Source organism: Numida meleagris, chromosome 2 (genome assembly GCF_002078875.1).
Source record: "Numida meleagris isolate 19003 breed g44 Domestic line chromosome 2, NumMel1.0, whole genome shotgun sequence".
Taxonomy (NCBI): domain Eukaryota; kingdom Metazoa; phylum Chordata; class Aves; order Galliformes; family Numididae; genus Numida; species Numida meleagris.
The window spans coordinates 27,912,022-27,926,788 of record NC_034410.1 but is presented as its reverse complement, the minus strand read 5'-3'; the positions used below and the strand labels follow the sequence as shown (position 1 = coordinate 27,926,788).

The following is a 14,767-nucleotide window of genomic DNA, read 5'->3' as shown; positions in this document are numbered from 1 at the left end:
TCTTCTAGTTTAAAGACATTCCCCCTTGCCCTATCACTATTAGGCCATGGAAAAAGCTGCTTTCCTTCCTGCTTATAAGCTCCCTTCAAATACTGGAAGGTCATCTACATAATGATACAATGAAAAATAATAAGAGGAAAATCTGCATAGCAGCATGAATCCAAAAGAACTAGGCAGCTTCTCTGCTGCAAGCCCACTCAGCGCTACGGGGAGACAAACCGAGACCGCGGGGCCGGGCTGCAGGCCAGGGTGGGCGCGGCCGCGGTGGCCCCGCCATTGACGCACCTGCGGCGGCCGCAGAGCCGGGTCGGTACGGCGCGGAGCGGCGGGGCCATGGGCACTACGGCGGGGCAGCAGCTCCGAGCTCTCTTCTACGTGCTGCCGCCCGGCGAGAGCTCCTTCCGCACGCTGGAGGAGGTGCCCGACTACGTTCAGAAGGTGAGAGCCCCCTCTCCTCCTTTTTTCCGGCAGCATCATTTGCCGGCCCCTCTGCCCACCCTGCACCCAGGCACCACCTGCCTTTTTCCAAAGGTTTGGGGAAGATGTGACTGCAAAAGGGTGCCCAAAGTAAGATGAAATACCTTGTCTTTCACTGTCTGCAAGCTGCCTGTACTCTTCTAATGTATTATAAACGAAGGCTCAGATGCTTAATCCTGGTAGCAGGAGGTAGAGTTTTCAGAGGACCACCCCACATCTGAGCATTGATGTTAATGCTGTTCAAATCGGCAGTGCTGAGTAAAGCAGAAAACACAATACTGTCTTAGGCTATTCAGGCCAAGATCCTACCTTTGCAGATCTTAACACAAGCAAAAAGTCAGGTCTCTGTGTGCCCTTAAAGTTAGTACTACCAGCTCAAAGAAAAAAAAAATTCATATTTAAAAGAGAAAAAAACACAACACAATTCATTTTTAAAAGAAAAAAAACATAAAGGTTGTTTAAGAGAATGAGAACAAATATTTGTGTTGGGACAGTGCTGTCTCCTGAAGCTCCGAGGCAAGAGTACAGAGGTCAAGTGTGAGAGCTCCCTTGGCAGCAATGTGTCCTTTTCTCCCCTCCCACTCTGTGTATCTGCTTTCATGGAGGTACCTTTGCTCCCTTCTGTCCTACCGATTGCACATATCTGTCATGCCACATACCTTGAATCTGCCGTGCAGCAGCTGCTATTGGGCTGTAGTGGGGGTGCTACGGGGTTGTGCAGTGCTGTCAGCAGCTTACCAGGAATCTCAGCATTCAGCAACCCACTGCTGATAGTGGCTATCAGCAAACATTGTCCCTTTGGACAGGATAAGCAGACAGCTGCTGCAAACCCAACCTGTGTATACAGTGTCTGGTTGATGGACTGCTTTCCTCAGAGGTGTTGTGCAACTAAGCTGTACAATCATGTCAAGGAGGTCTGTCAAGAGCCTGACAGTTTTGCTTAGTCAGCTGATTGCTCCCTCCAGTTCTACCTATTGCCTTTCTCTATCTCTTTTACTGTTCCCACGTTTTCAGCTGAGTGTCGTACATTTTCTTGTCAGCACCATTCCTTAGCATCCCTGGTCTTCCTTCTCCCATAGAAGCTTGTGCCATATTCTGCTCAGAACTTGCCCTAACCCATTATTCCTGGTACTGAGAGCACAGTTATGAACATATGTGGAAGAATTCCTAATTCTTCTTAGTGTTATAGGAATGGCTGCAGGCTTCTGCTGTTGTACGGTTCCCTTATGATAAGTTTATAAGGCAATATGTATTCAGCAAAAAACACTAAAAAAAGGTTTCTCAGTGTAGTTATACTTCCCGTACTTGCTGTCTTGGTATAGTTTTAGCAGGAAGCCCTCTTGGTGTATTTGTTGACATCATAATTCTATTGTGTGTAAAAGTCTTATAGTGGTCCAACTATCTCAGCTCTATAGGTTTGGTCTGAACTTAGGCAGTGTTTAGAATTTATTCTGGCTGTATCTTTGTGGGCAAAAGTAACTTCTGTTCATTTCCAGCTGCTTGTCACTGTGTTGAGCTGGTAATAAATGGAGACCTCAGCTCAGATAACTCACACTCTAAAAAAACAGTGGTGACGATGATGTGAAATAACCTACTGATTAAATTAGCGACTCCTAACCTTTTTTTTTTTTTTTTTCCTCTGAGCTACTCTTCAGCTGTGGGTTTTAGATCTTTGCTGTATGGTCTGTCATGTACCAGATGATGTTCCTAGCTCATTAGATCACATGATGCCAGCTGTGGGGATATGCACCTTCCGTCATTAGGCAGGCGAAGGAACCTTCTAGTTCATTTAAATAGTCTTTTTTAGTGATTTGCAAAATAGAGCACTTCTGGTGATTGACAAAATATATCCATTTTGTAGAAGCAGCTCCTTTGAGCTGTACTTAGTCGTGTTGTTACATCTGTGAGGCAAATGACAGAAATGGTGAAGCAGCTCTAATTTTGAAAACTGGATAGCTTAGCCTAACTTGTTCAATGCATTTTCTCACTGTGGTTATATAGCTTCAATTTTCAGAGGCAGAGAGGCCCCTGATCTCTGCACTGTGCTGTTTGTTCGCATAGCTGTATGTGAAGGCCCCAGCTACCATTCAAAACATAGGCTGATCAATTACCAGAGACTTGTAAGCAAAGCTCTGCAGCAGAGACATGGAGAAATAACCCTTCCAGCTGGTCTCCAAAACTCTGTGAAAAGGGGTCCAACTTCTGGACCACAGTCAGTGGAATTTATTTTTATTTGGGCTTCTGTCATGTAGACTTTGAAAGCCATGACTTCCCCTTAGTTCAGGAAAGTGAAGAGGAATTACAAGGCAGTTGTATTTCTCCAGGTTGGAAGACCCTGACTCCAACCATGGATACCAGAGCTTACCTTGTCCTTTTGCAAACATCCTCTGCTATGGATCTAACAATACATTTTGCATGCTCTGCTTCTTGGATTCTCTCACACTTAGCAGATGGGCTGAGAGAATCCTTTTTGATCATTATGGGAAGTTTTCATGAACAGAAACAATTTCACTTTGCTTCTTGTTACTTTCTGGAATTATCTCTTATGCTCAGTAAAGACTTTTCTGTAGTCAGACCTCAGAGGAGAGTGCACTGGTTCCTTCTGCTGAAAGCCCCCAAATGGAAACATTAAGCTTAATAACTGCTGTTTTTCTTTTCTATTTACTCTCTACATTGTAGAGCCTAAAGATTAAGTTCACATTTACACTCAATTCACATTTTTAGGCTTTGCTTCTAAATAATGAGGCACAGAACCTGCTTATTTAGTTCTATGTGAAAGTTGAGATTCTTACATTAGGAGGACCTGGGACTTTAAGAAAACAAACTGTTTCAAGGCTTGCAATAAAATGGTGAATTTATGCTGAGTTTCAACTGAGAGTATTATTTTTTTGCAACTGTATGAAGTAAAAATTGGTTTAAAATGGTCCTTCACATTCTCTAAGTATTGGTTACTTGTAAGGGAAACTCTCTTACTCAATGTAAGGCTTTCAATTTATGGTCCAGTTACTCACAAAACCCACAAAAACTAATGTAAATCCCCATTAAGCATTTCTGGTGATGGATGAAGAGAAAGAAAGTGGAAACAGAGTAAAACATTTATAGATCAGAAGATATCAAAATGGGCCAGCTGCTGTCTCTGACCCGGGAGTCAAACAGTGGCTGTTGCTTAGTTTTATGCCAGTTGCTTGCAGAGGCAGTACTTAAAAATTTTGCCAGAACTACCTGTCCTCCTCAGGTTCCTTAAGTGTCTTTGCTGTCATTATAAATAAGAAAACAGCAAAAAAGCAAAACAAAAACAAAAACAAAAAAACCCGAACCACCAAATCAGTGACCAACCAAAAAGACTACTAACCAAACAAAAAAAGAAAAAAAAAAGAAATGTTTAGGCTACTTGAAACTATTGTCTGCTTTACTGACCACATCCTTTTTTCCAGTTTTAATTATTACCCTTCTGATGTCTTACACCTTTTTGGTTTTCTTTTGTTTGTATGGAGTCTAACTTTTTGAGATCCTAACCTGTGGAAATAACTATTAGGTATTATGTTCATAGAAACTACATACTAGTCTTGACACAGTTGATCACTTTGATCTGCTTTGAACACAGTATAATGTGGATGTGTGGGAGAGAGGTAGTAATTTCTTAGATACCAAGAGGTATGTCATAAATTTTACAAGCTCCTTGATGGGCAGGGGGTTAAGACTGCCTGAATGTTTCTTTATCCTCTTCACTATGACACTCCCTATTTGTGAGTCAAAGAGTGCTGTCAAATCTTGGCTACCTCACAACTTCACAGTGGGAAGAAAATATTTAATGAAGTCAATGGGAAAGAAGTTGTATTAGTATAAAGTCAAGTATTTTAACCATTTCAGAAGTTACTAGGTAAAGTGCTACACAGAATACAAACATCATATATTTCCTGTGCACTATTTTCATTTAATGAGTAAAGAATTCCAGTTGTTCTGCTCTGAGTCCATTTAATTTGCAGTGCAGCTTCTGCTGCTCCATATCTATAACTTCCAACCTGCCAGTGGTCTATGCTAGGGCTGACTCTTAATCTTGTGGTCAAATATTTCTTAGTTGTTCTTACTAAGACCATTTTTATCTCTGCTAGATGTACAGGCATGATCATCTGGCCTGTTTGATAAGTTAGGGATCTGTTGTTTATCTATAGCAACTAAAAGAAAAGAAAAGCAACATGTACTACCGTACCTATCTAGAAATGAAGGAATTAAAACAAGAAGCATTTATATTTTTCTAGAATGCTTCAGTGATTTCAAATGGAGGGTGGTTTTTTATTATTTCAAATATCAGAAGATTTACCACGCTGTTTTTGCTGGGAACTGTTTAGGCTTTATCCTTAGGTTTTCCTTTGCTTTCAAAGGTTTTATATCATCAGCTAGTGTGTATCCCAGAGAGGCCTTTAGATATCTAAAATGCAAGCTAGGCATCTAAATTAAAAAGTGCCATGTTGATATTAATCTCTGTTCATCTGTTATTGTAACCTAACCCTGAGCTGCTGCAGTTTATGAACTTTCACATTTCCTAGACGCTATAAATCTCTTGCTGCTTGCATGGTTTGAATCATCCCATTCTTTTTCAACTGAGCAATCTGGTCTATATCCATCTTAGTCTCTTTGGTGTCCCAGCCTGGTAGGAATTCCCAGATCATGTCTCACTTGGCAATGAAAATGAGCACTGTCCAAAATGCAATGGCATTTGCAGAAGCATCGTACTTCTTCCATGAAAATACGGTATAGTCACGAGCACTGTGGATGGTTTCAGTGTGTGGGTCCATGTGTTTGCAGGTCACTTGAAGGAGGCAGTGATAGAAGAGTAAGGGGAACATGACTGACAGTGTGCTGCTTTCAATTAATGGTGGGTTAAGAACTCATTGGTGTTACATTTCTCTATCCCTTAAAAACATGGTGGGAACTTTGTACCTTAATATCACAGAAAAGGTGACCTAAATTTTCCTACAAAACGAGGTGGTTTAAGGAATGTTCATGTGCACAGAGATCTGATGGAAAGAAAATTGCTGCTTCATTGCCACATGTCCTTTAGTGGTGGTGATGGTGGCTGGTGGGGGCTGGTCACTGCCTTATCGTTACTTTTTCCTCCTGTGAACTGCAAGGACTCCAGCATCAGTAAAAACAAAGCCAAAAAAACCCAACCAAAAATCAGTAACAAAAAAACAACCAAACAGAAAACCCTGAACGCATGTGCTCTGCCAATTACTTCAGGTCAATCTTTTTTCGTTTTTCAGGATGCCGATGAAAATTTGAAAACATCTGTAGCAATCTGTTTGCACTGATGAAGCATGGTATTGTCACAGTAATGTTGCAGTCCTATTACTAGTGATGCCCGTACCTTTCTCTACTGGGTGCTGTTCTTGTGTGTTTTCAGTTTGTCCTGGGATTCAGGATGTACAGTCTGAGTTAAATCCTAAACTGAAGCAGTGTTGTGATTGAAAAATGCTTGTCTCGCACAATATTACAGTTTTCTTCTGGAAGGCAGAAAATGATTTGACAGCTGGTGCAACACAAAAGAAAAAAGGGTGCATTGCATCATTGCCACTTGGTCTGTAAAGAGAACATGTGTTATGGCCCAGATTGGAATGGACTTCATAGTTAGTTCACATAGCTCCTAGGTTCTTTGGTGAAAATGCATACAGAAGAGCTGTTACTATCGGCAGCAAAAAGCATGGCAACAGATTTGGTAAGTAGAAAGAAACTCACGTTAGTATCTCTTTTAGATGGTAGTGTTGGATGCCAGATTCAGTGGCTGAACACTTTCAAAAAACACATAACAAATTGAAAGCAGATTCTGTTTTACCTTGGGGTTAGAGGAGTCCACTAATGTTGCTGCTACTACTGATTTACTTGAATATGAGACATGAGTTTGGAAAGATTTTAGTATTTTGTTTTGTTGCCATTTAATAATTTATGTGCAGATGATATAAAATAAATTAATATGGCATGGGGTTAGTGCACTAGATTTATGCTGTTGTATATATGAAATGACAGCCTAGTAGGTTGTACTTGTTTATAAAATCCATGAGGAGTGTTACTGTATTTATCAGAGTGCAATAGCAGCTAGAAAGATGACAGCCAACCTGTAGTGGAAATGCTAAGTCACAGCTTGAAACAGTGATTGAGCACCTGGTAGGAGGGCAGGGCCACGCAGGGGAGCTCGGGGGCAAGCAAGGCACCTGAGTGACTGGAAGGGGTGCAGCCAGGATCCACCCTTTCTAAGACTTCATTTAAGGGTTGGCAGTGGAGGTGAGGATGTCTTATCTGGAGATCTCTGTCTATCTGAGGGCCTTCTGAAGGTAAGCAGTTCCTTCTTCTTATTTTTGCATCCTCTGCTGTGGTGTCTGAGTGGATCCTTGCTCTCTGCGGCCTGGGACCTTGCTGCTCTGTTGTGCTTTCCATTACGTTACACAATCTGAGAAGTATTTGGTGATGATGTAAGCTGCTCTTTGAATCATAGAATGGCTTGGGTTGGAAGGAACCTTAAAGACCCAATGCACCACCTGTGGGCCACCCACTAGATCAGGCTGTTCAGGGCCCCTTCCAACCTGGTCTTGAATGTCTTCAGGAATGGGGTATCCACATCTTCTCTGGGCTACAGTTCCAGAGCCTCACCACCTTGTGAGTATGAAGTTTCTTTCTAAGGATCCTGAAAAGGTGGATCTAATCTTGCTTGTATTGTGACTTTTTTTTTCTTTCCATTCTTTTCTAGAGTATTCCATTCTTCATTGCTTTTATTGTGTTGGAGTTTGCTGTCAGCTGGGTTCAGAAGCATAAACTGCCAGGTCGAATCAACGATGGCATAAGTTCTCTTTCATTGGGTATCCTGTCTCGACTTCCAGAGTAAGTATGTGTGTTACGTTAGCTTAAGGCACACGATTTAAAGTTGAGTTCAGTCATTATCTTGTCTGATTTCAGTGGACTTCTAAAAGATTTTGATGCTTGACAGAAATGTTGTAAACATGATCATTTATTTGCTCTCTCCTGCATAAAAGGCATAAGATTAACTTGAATTACTTCATGGTGAATGTATTTTGAATAAATACCTATTATTAATTACTAAATACATACTGGTAGGGAATTTGACTAGTTAGTTCTTAAGTGCTTTTCAGGAGCTCAAAATAATTCTGAGGAGTATTGTGTTTTAGATCTTACTTTTCATGATGCGAACTTCCAGATGATAGATTTTTATTACACTTTTTCTGTTTAAAAAGTGGTTAGGTTTCTATTTCCTATGTGTGAATTTACAGATTGCTGTCATTGCGTATAATCTGTTCATTACAGGAAGAGAAGTTTGAATTATTTAAATTTGACTATATAGTATATTTTCAATTCTTTTCAGTATTCCCACAGTTCTTTTCTGAATCCTCAACAGTTTTTCAGCCTTCCTAGTGTTGATGTCTCAAATGCACTCCATATTTCAGAAACTGCTACATCAGTGCCAAGTAATGAAGTCATTTGTTCTTTATTTCTACTTTTTCTTCCTCTCTTTATATATCCCAGGTCCATGTTAGTCCTTTCAGCCATCTTTCATCCTCAGATACTTTTTTTAGATTGTGGTTTACATTCCTCATTCGTAGGCAATGTGTTCTTAAATTTGGCCACACAGAAATATATGGATGATATATTTGATCATCCTAAAATGTTTTGAATCAGTGAAATGCGGTCTTCGCTACTTACGGATCCCTCATTCTTGTCATTGCGAACTTTACAATCTAAGTTAGTGATAAAATACATTAAAAAAGCACAGAAACAACAACAACAAAAAATCCCTACTGGCGAGTCATATCCATTTTCTTCTTACTTTAATTCTGAAATCTGTAAGTCATCGACTTTGTTATTTATTGAAAGTTTGAATTTGTACAGTATTTTTAGACTCCTTAATAAAGGAAATGTGAGAAGTCTATATTCAAACCATTTTCTGCCCTTTTAATACGACTTGTGAACATGATTGTGAAGAAGGAACATGAAGTTTCTTGTCATATTTTAAGCTATGATAAATGTTAAAAAAACACTGGACTTGTGTGCACCAAAACACAACACTAATGAAGGCTTACTCTCATTTTCATGTAGCTAAAACAGAGAGAGTTCAAATATCACTTTCTTCAACTCATATTTTTCTAGACAGTAGTATACTTCAGTTTTACCATATTTATTTTTCTTATCTGAAATATTCAGGACTGATGAAGTTAAACAAGGGGACTGAGATATGTGTGATGAAGTTTAAATGGTTTTGTGAGGTCTTTTGGCTGCATTTAAAGAATACTAAAATGCTTTAGAGGCACTAATTCCTGGAACAAATGCTTGTTAAGAAAACTAATGTTGCATGTGTGGAACGCAGCTTAGCAAGGTGCTGAGTACTTTTATTATTTTGGCACTCATTACTTTGCTGCAGAATTTGGCTTGTGGGCTAGGCAGTTTTCTTTTGGATAAGAAATATTTTGTAAAGTTAGTTCTAGTGAGCTAAACGATCCTTAAGGAACACAAACTTTGTAGGACCAGGCAGATCTACAGGATCAGGGCACTTATTCATTGATTTACCAGCACAAGAAGTCTAGAAGTCTTATGCAGGTCACTTGCACTACTCTCTGATGGCTGGAAGCATGAGACTCTTCTCAGTGGTTCTTTCAAAAAAAAAANAAAAAAAAAAAAAAAAAAAAAAAAAAAAAAAAAAAAAAATGTTAATATCAGAGTTCTAATAGTGCCTGCTTAGAGTAGGTCTCCTTTTATAAATAAGAGGAGTTGGGAATATTAGACTTGCAAAAAGGCTTGAACTGTAAAAACAGAACAGTTTACCCTTCTGTCCTCTGCTTCCGTGGTGTGAAAGAACTGGGTTGGAAAAAAAGTAGTGCACACAAAACCCGTTGCTAAGATTTTCACTTCAGTCTTTCAGGCAGGAAAAAAAAGGTAGGGAAAGCTGACAGAAACTGCTAAAACAATATTTCAGCAGAACCCACAGCATCAGGGGAAATAGTAGTGCAAATCATTAACAGCTGAAGGTTAGATTAACACACCATTGATTGTATCCTCTCCCAGGGACTAATTTTCATTTTCTCAACTAGCAGCAATGGTTTGCCACTTCCTTAAAAAAAATCTGTGGTTGAATCTAAAATGGTGGGCTTCAGTCTATTAGTTAGAATGAAGCTTCAGATGCGTCATTGCATGGAGGTCTTTAGATTTTATGGAAAAATTAGGAGTCACAGACCATATTCATCCTGTGAGCATGTTTTTCCATTTCACAGTCTGTATAACAAGTACTGCATCTCTTCAGGGAAAACAATATTTATTCAGTGTTTCTTACTTCATTGTTAGAGCAAATGCAAATCATAAATTATTGATATTTATATGCCAAATATATATAAAAAAATAGGTGCAAGAGGAAAAGTCTAATCAGACAAGGTAATGTGCTTTGTTTTAGGCTTGTTAGACTCAACAGCATGTAGTAAGTAGAATTGCTTTGCATGTGCATATCACTTCTAAAATAGTCCATACGCTTCCTAAATATAATTTTCTCTGCTTTAATACATACTGTGCATTTCTCTGCATCTATGAATGCTAAATTTTACATACAAAGAAAAGTAATTTGGAGGAAAGGGAGAAATTTGAATTATTAACCTTATTCCCTGCAACATAAATGTTGGTGGTTAAAAAAATTTCTGAGAACTTTATTCTAAATAAATAGCTAACTTCTCTAACAAACCACTGCCAGGAGGCTTGAAATGCTGCTTTAAAAATATTCTCCCAAGAGAAAGTTTATTTTGGGTATAAATATCCACTATACAAGTATGTGCATTATTTCATATTGGCCCATTTCTTCTTTTAAAGCAGCAGAACATAAATCAAAAAGTGTTTGGGGGATAACTGAGGTAGGTACATTTTCAAACTAGTTGGGAAAGTCTCTGTTCTTTATGGTCATGCTCAATTGCCAGCTTTTAGTGCACAGCTCTGCAACACAGTCATACTGTGTGTGCAAATTTATATGTCTAATGGTTTTGTCAGTCAAATCTGCAATGAACTTTCCTATTTCTGAAGAGAACATTACAATTTTTTTATATTAAATACTTTGCTTTATGAAACAGTAGAGGTTCAAGTTCTCTGAAGTGGTGTTGAACATCAGAAAGCAGAAAATGCTTTTGGGTTAGTTCATATTACGCCTCTCAAGATATTTGCACATCAGCAGTAGTTCATTCAAAGGAGTACAAATCCTGTTTCTCCTGTAAACCAGTACCGTTCAATTCTGTACATGATCTGGATTTTGCATAATTCTTTTCCAGAAGCGAGCTTGAAGGGGTGCTTTCACATACATTTTAGGCCAACACTGCTGCCAAATGAAACACCCTTGCCTGACTTGTACTTCTGTTTGCATATTCCTGTCTCTGATCCTTCTCTCCCCTTTTGCCAGCATTAGGATTTGTGTTGCTTTGTGGTGAAGTGGCCCAGGAAGGACACTGAGCACCTCACCCCATCATACTATTCTTATCATGGCTTCACAAAATCTGTGATGAGGTATGGAAAAAAGCAGTCAGGGTAGCAACATTAGAAATACTTGATTGTTTTGTAGTAGTACTGAGTTACCCACTTTGTATGTAAAATTGCAGTCTGAAAACAGAACCTCTCAACCCTTATTAGTTACAGTGTGCAGAAATGATAAGAATGCATTTGGTTGAGATTGGTGCAAGCAGTTCACAACCCCATGGAGCTGGCAGTGTCATAACAGAACACAAAATACTTGCCTGTATTAGTACAACCATTTAAAGTAAGTCTTGGCTTTCTAAAGTACTTCCTAGATACTTCACTATGCTTAAGACTGTAGAAAATTATAATCTCCTAAATCAGTGATTGTATCTCAGAAGAAAACTTGATACGTGCAGTCTCTTGTAAATTATATTTTCACTTCAAGACTTATTAGCTACATTTTTTCTCCACATCTGTTTGAATAAAGCTTTGGGCAGATGTTTACTTAGACCATGGTCAGATGTGTTGCTTCTGGTCCAGCTGCCCTCTCAGATCTGCCAACATAACTGCACATTTAATTGCTCCCTAACCTGGTCCTGACAAAGTGATCCAGCTAAAAGCAGAAACAAAAGCCCCCCAAGAACTATAAAAGAGGTGTTTAAACTCGGCTGCGTTCATTTTGACAGAGCTGGGTCAAGGAGCAGCTATGCATGCAATTATGCTGGCGGGTCTGAGGGCTGGTAACCACCAGACTTAGGGCAGTGATGAGCAGATGGGGCCAAAATGGAAAGGTAATCGCTTAACCGGATTAAATTGCAAGGCTGCTGATCTCCTACACCAACCGAACTTCTGGCTACTGCACTTCTGTCCTTCCGATGTTCATTTACATAGTCCTCCCTTTCTCTTGTGTTGGTTCAGGTGTCCACCTGATCCCGTGCTAAGGTATTTCAGATCAGTATGGGAGCAAAAGGTGTCTCCTGAACTGCAGAGTGATGGGCAGGTGAGCAGGACTGGCAGCCAGCAGCTGGACTGGCTTAGTCTCCACTGAAGCTGCAGACAACTCCATGACTTTAGCAGCTACCTATGGCAATATAGGCACTGCTTGTCAATAGATGTTTCCATAAAATAGGATTTTGATAGGTAACAAGCTTGAAGAGACAGAATCTACTCACCACCCAGTTCCTCCCACTCTTCAAATAGTGTTGCATAGTTATGTATTTCGTAAGAATATCCTCCTGGCTGCACTGTCCTATATGCTCTGCTAATTGTTCCCACATTTTGCCAAAGGTCACAGCTCTGTAAGAATAAGTTTTGAAATAAGTCACTAATTCTCTGTAGGTAAAGCACTTAGAGTAGGATAAACAGCATCAGAAAGCGGGTATGGCTGTGCATGGGAATTGGCAGCATTTTTAGCAGGCAGACTTGCTTCTGGAAAGGAATTTTCTAACTCAGTTCAGTTAAGCTAATAGCAGGGATTATACATGAACAATCTTGGTTTGGTCTAATTCCTTTTTCTTGTTTGCCTACTTCATCATCAATGGATGGAGTGGGGCTAACTCAGTAAATACTTGGTTATTTAATCCACATGAGGGTTGCTACCTTCTTGCTGCACCAGTTTAACACAGCTTTATAAATCCGGTGCAAGCTACACTGTCTTTGGAAAAGTTCAAATCTAGCTGTGCCCGTAAAAGATGCCAGAGCTTCCTGCCTACTATCAGATGTTCATCCCCACCTCCCTGCTCCCCTGTTACCATCTCCACCTCTGTCAGTGGTGGGTGTTCCCCTGGACATGTCAGCGGCATTCAGGAGTTTAAACTGAGAGTTTTGCAGACCTGGTTCATTGTGTTTGAGAAGTGCTGGAAAGCATCTGTGTGAGCATAGCTGCTGGCAGAGCACAGGAGTACCAGTGAGTAGCTGTAAACAGCCTGGCGTGCATAGTGTGCTACTTTCTGGTGATGACTAAGGAAAGCTCTGAGCCAGAGTTTAAGGCTCTGGAGTTTCTAATGAAATTATGTATAAGGTACTAAGTGTTAATGGGCAGAATTCAGGAGAGAGACCTGGGAGAATCAGGATGTTCTCAAACTAATTGACTGAAACAACTAGTAGTCCCTACTATCATGTTCAAGAGCTTGCCATGTTTCACATGAGCCTGTCAGGAAGCCAGTTACTCTTGTGTGTTGTAACCTCTTAGTAATGAGACAGCTGTTTCCAGAATTTGTGTTTGTCTACATCTAGACAGTGGACCAAAAAAAGGGTCTCTGAATTCGTGAATATCAGAGCCAAGTTTTGCACCCAGCATGATTTTAAAAGTAAAAATAATCAGTTAACATTTGTTCTTAGATATATTTGTGCTCTTCTGTGAAAATACAGGCTATGAACTGGGTTTGCTCTTATCAAAAACGTTATTAAAGTCAGTAATCTCTGAAGCTCACAAAATATACAAATTTCTCTAACCCTTTACAGAATAAAAATTTATGCAATAACTATTTTTCATTAAAATAAATTTTATCAGTTTGCATGTGGTTTTTTTTAAAAAAAACAAAAACAAAAACACCAACTCTCTACTATGTAGAGTACTTTTTTGACTAAGGTACTGGTCTTTGCAAAAAAAAAAAAAAATTATTAGGCTTAAATAAGAATTCCACTAGATGGAGCACCGGGGTAGCATTTTTAGAACTGGCTAACAGTTTGCTGGGTCAACACTTAGTAGTAGAAATTAAGGAAAAATCTCTCAATGATTTTATAAATCAGTGAGAATATTAGTCTTGTGTGAACAAAGTCAAACTATGACTTTAAAAATTCAGAAATGTGGCAAAAGCTGTTTGCTATAAATTCTTTTGTAAATGGTTTCTTACTTCAACTTTTGTACTGTGATATCTCACAGAAGCTATTTAACTATGAGAACAGTCACATTACCACTTTCTTTGTTCTAGATAACTCGTAACTTCTGCTTGTACATGACCTTTGAGAATATAATGAGCTTGTTCCTAATCTAACTCAAACGCTGATGCAGATTTGCTGACTGCAGCGGAACAGCCACTCTTCTGCCAGTAGGAGAGATCAAAATAGATTCTTTATTGAAAGAACATACTAAGTAAGCTCTTGTATTACACATGTATGGTGTTATTTGTATAAACATTAAAACATCAGGTCTGTTGCCTCACAGAAAATGATGTTTTAGAATCTCCTAGCACTGCTTGTCCTGAATGTACTGGAACTCAATTTACTGCTCAGTGTTCTGGCTAGGTATAAATAGATCTAAAGAAATGCAATTTCCATTCTTACAAAGGAAGAAGAATAATCTACTATGCCAGAAGTACAGGTGTACAGAAGTAATTAAATTAGAATTTGAAATTTTTTCAAGATGACTTGTACGCAACTTTACCAAGAGACTGTGTATAGAGTTAGGACAGGAGGTGTTACTGCTGTGGGTTGTATCATGAAAGGCAGTGGAGTTTCTCAAGAAAATATTTAAGTATTTAACATTGGTATTTTTTATTGATTGCTTCTTTATGTATGAAAGAGCAAAGAAAACAATAAGTGACTCAAGTTATACAGACAGGACATATTAAGAATAATGACACTGCCTTTTGCTTCCAAAGCCTGTTTTTTCATGTTTAATACCACCCACTATTAGAAATTAATACTAGTGTCTTGAATTGGAGCACCAAAAATGAAGTGAAGCAGGATCAGGTCTGACGAACAACAGGTCAGCTCTGTCAGATGACATCTTGGGTAATAGGGCAAGTAACACAGCTAGTATGGATACCAAATTTACCTCTATTTCACTTTGCACTGGAATTGA

General features: G+C 39.2%; 1 protein-coding gene across 1 annotated transcript in view; it reads left to right on the top strand.

Moving 5' to 3' along the window:
- The window catches only part of AGMO (alkylglycerol monooxygenase), a 191,066-nt gene continuing 176,370 nt past the window's right edge, over positions 72–14,767 (top strand). The window contains 3 exon segments of the mRNA XM_021388532.1: positions 72–263; positions 266–438; positions 7,220–7,350. Coding sequence (XP_021244207.1) covers positions 155–263; positions 266–438; positions 7,220–7,350 — 413 coding nt within the window. The 5' untranslated portion in view covers positions 72–154.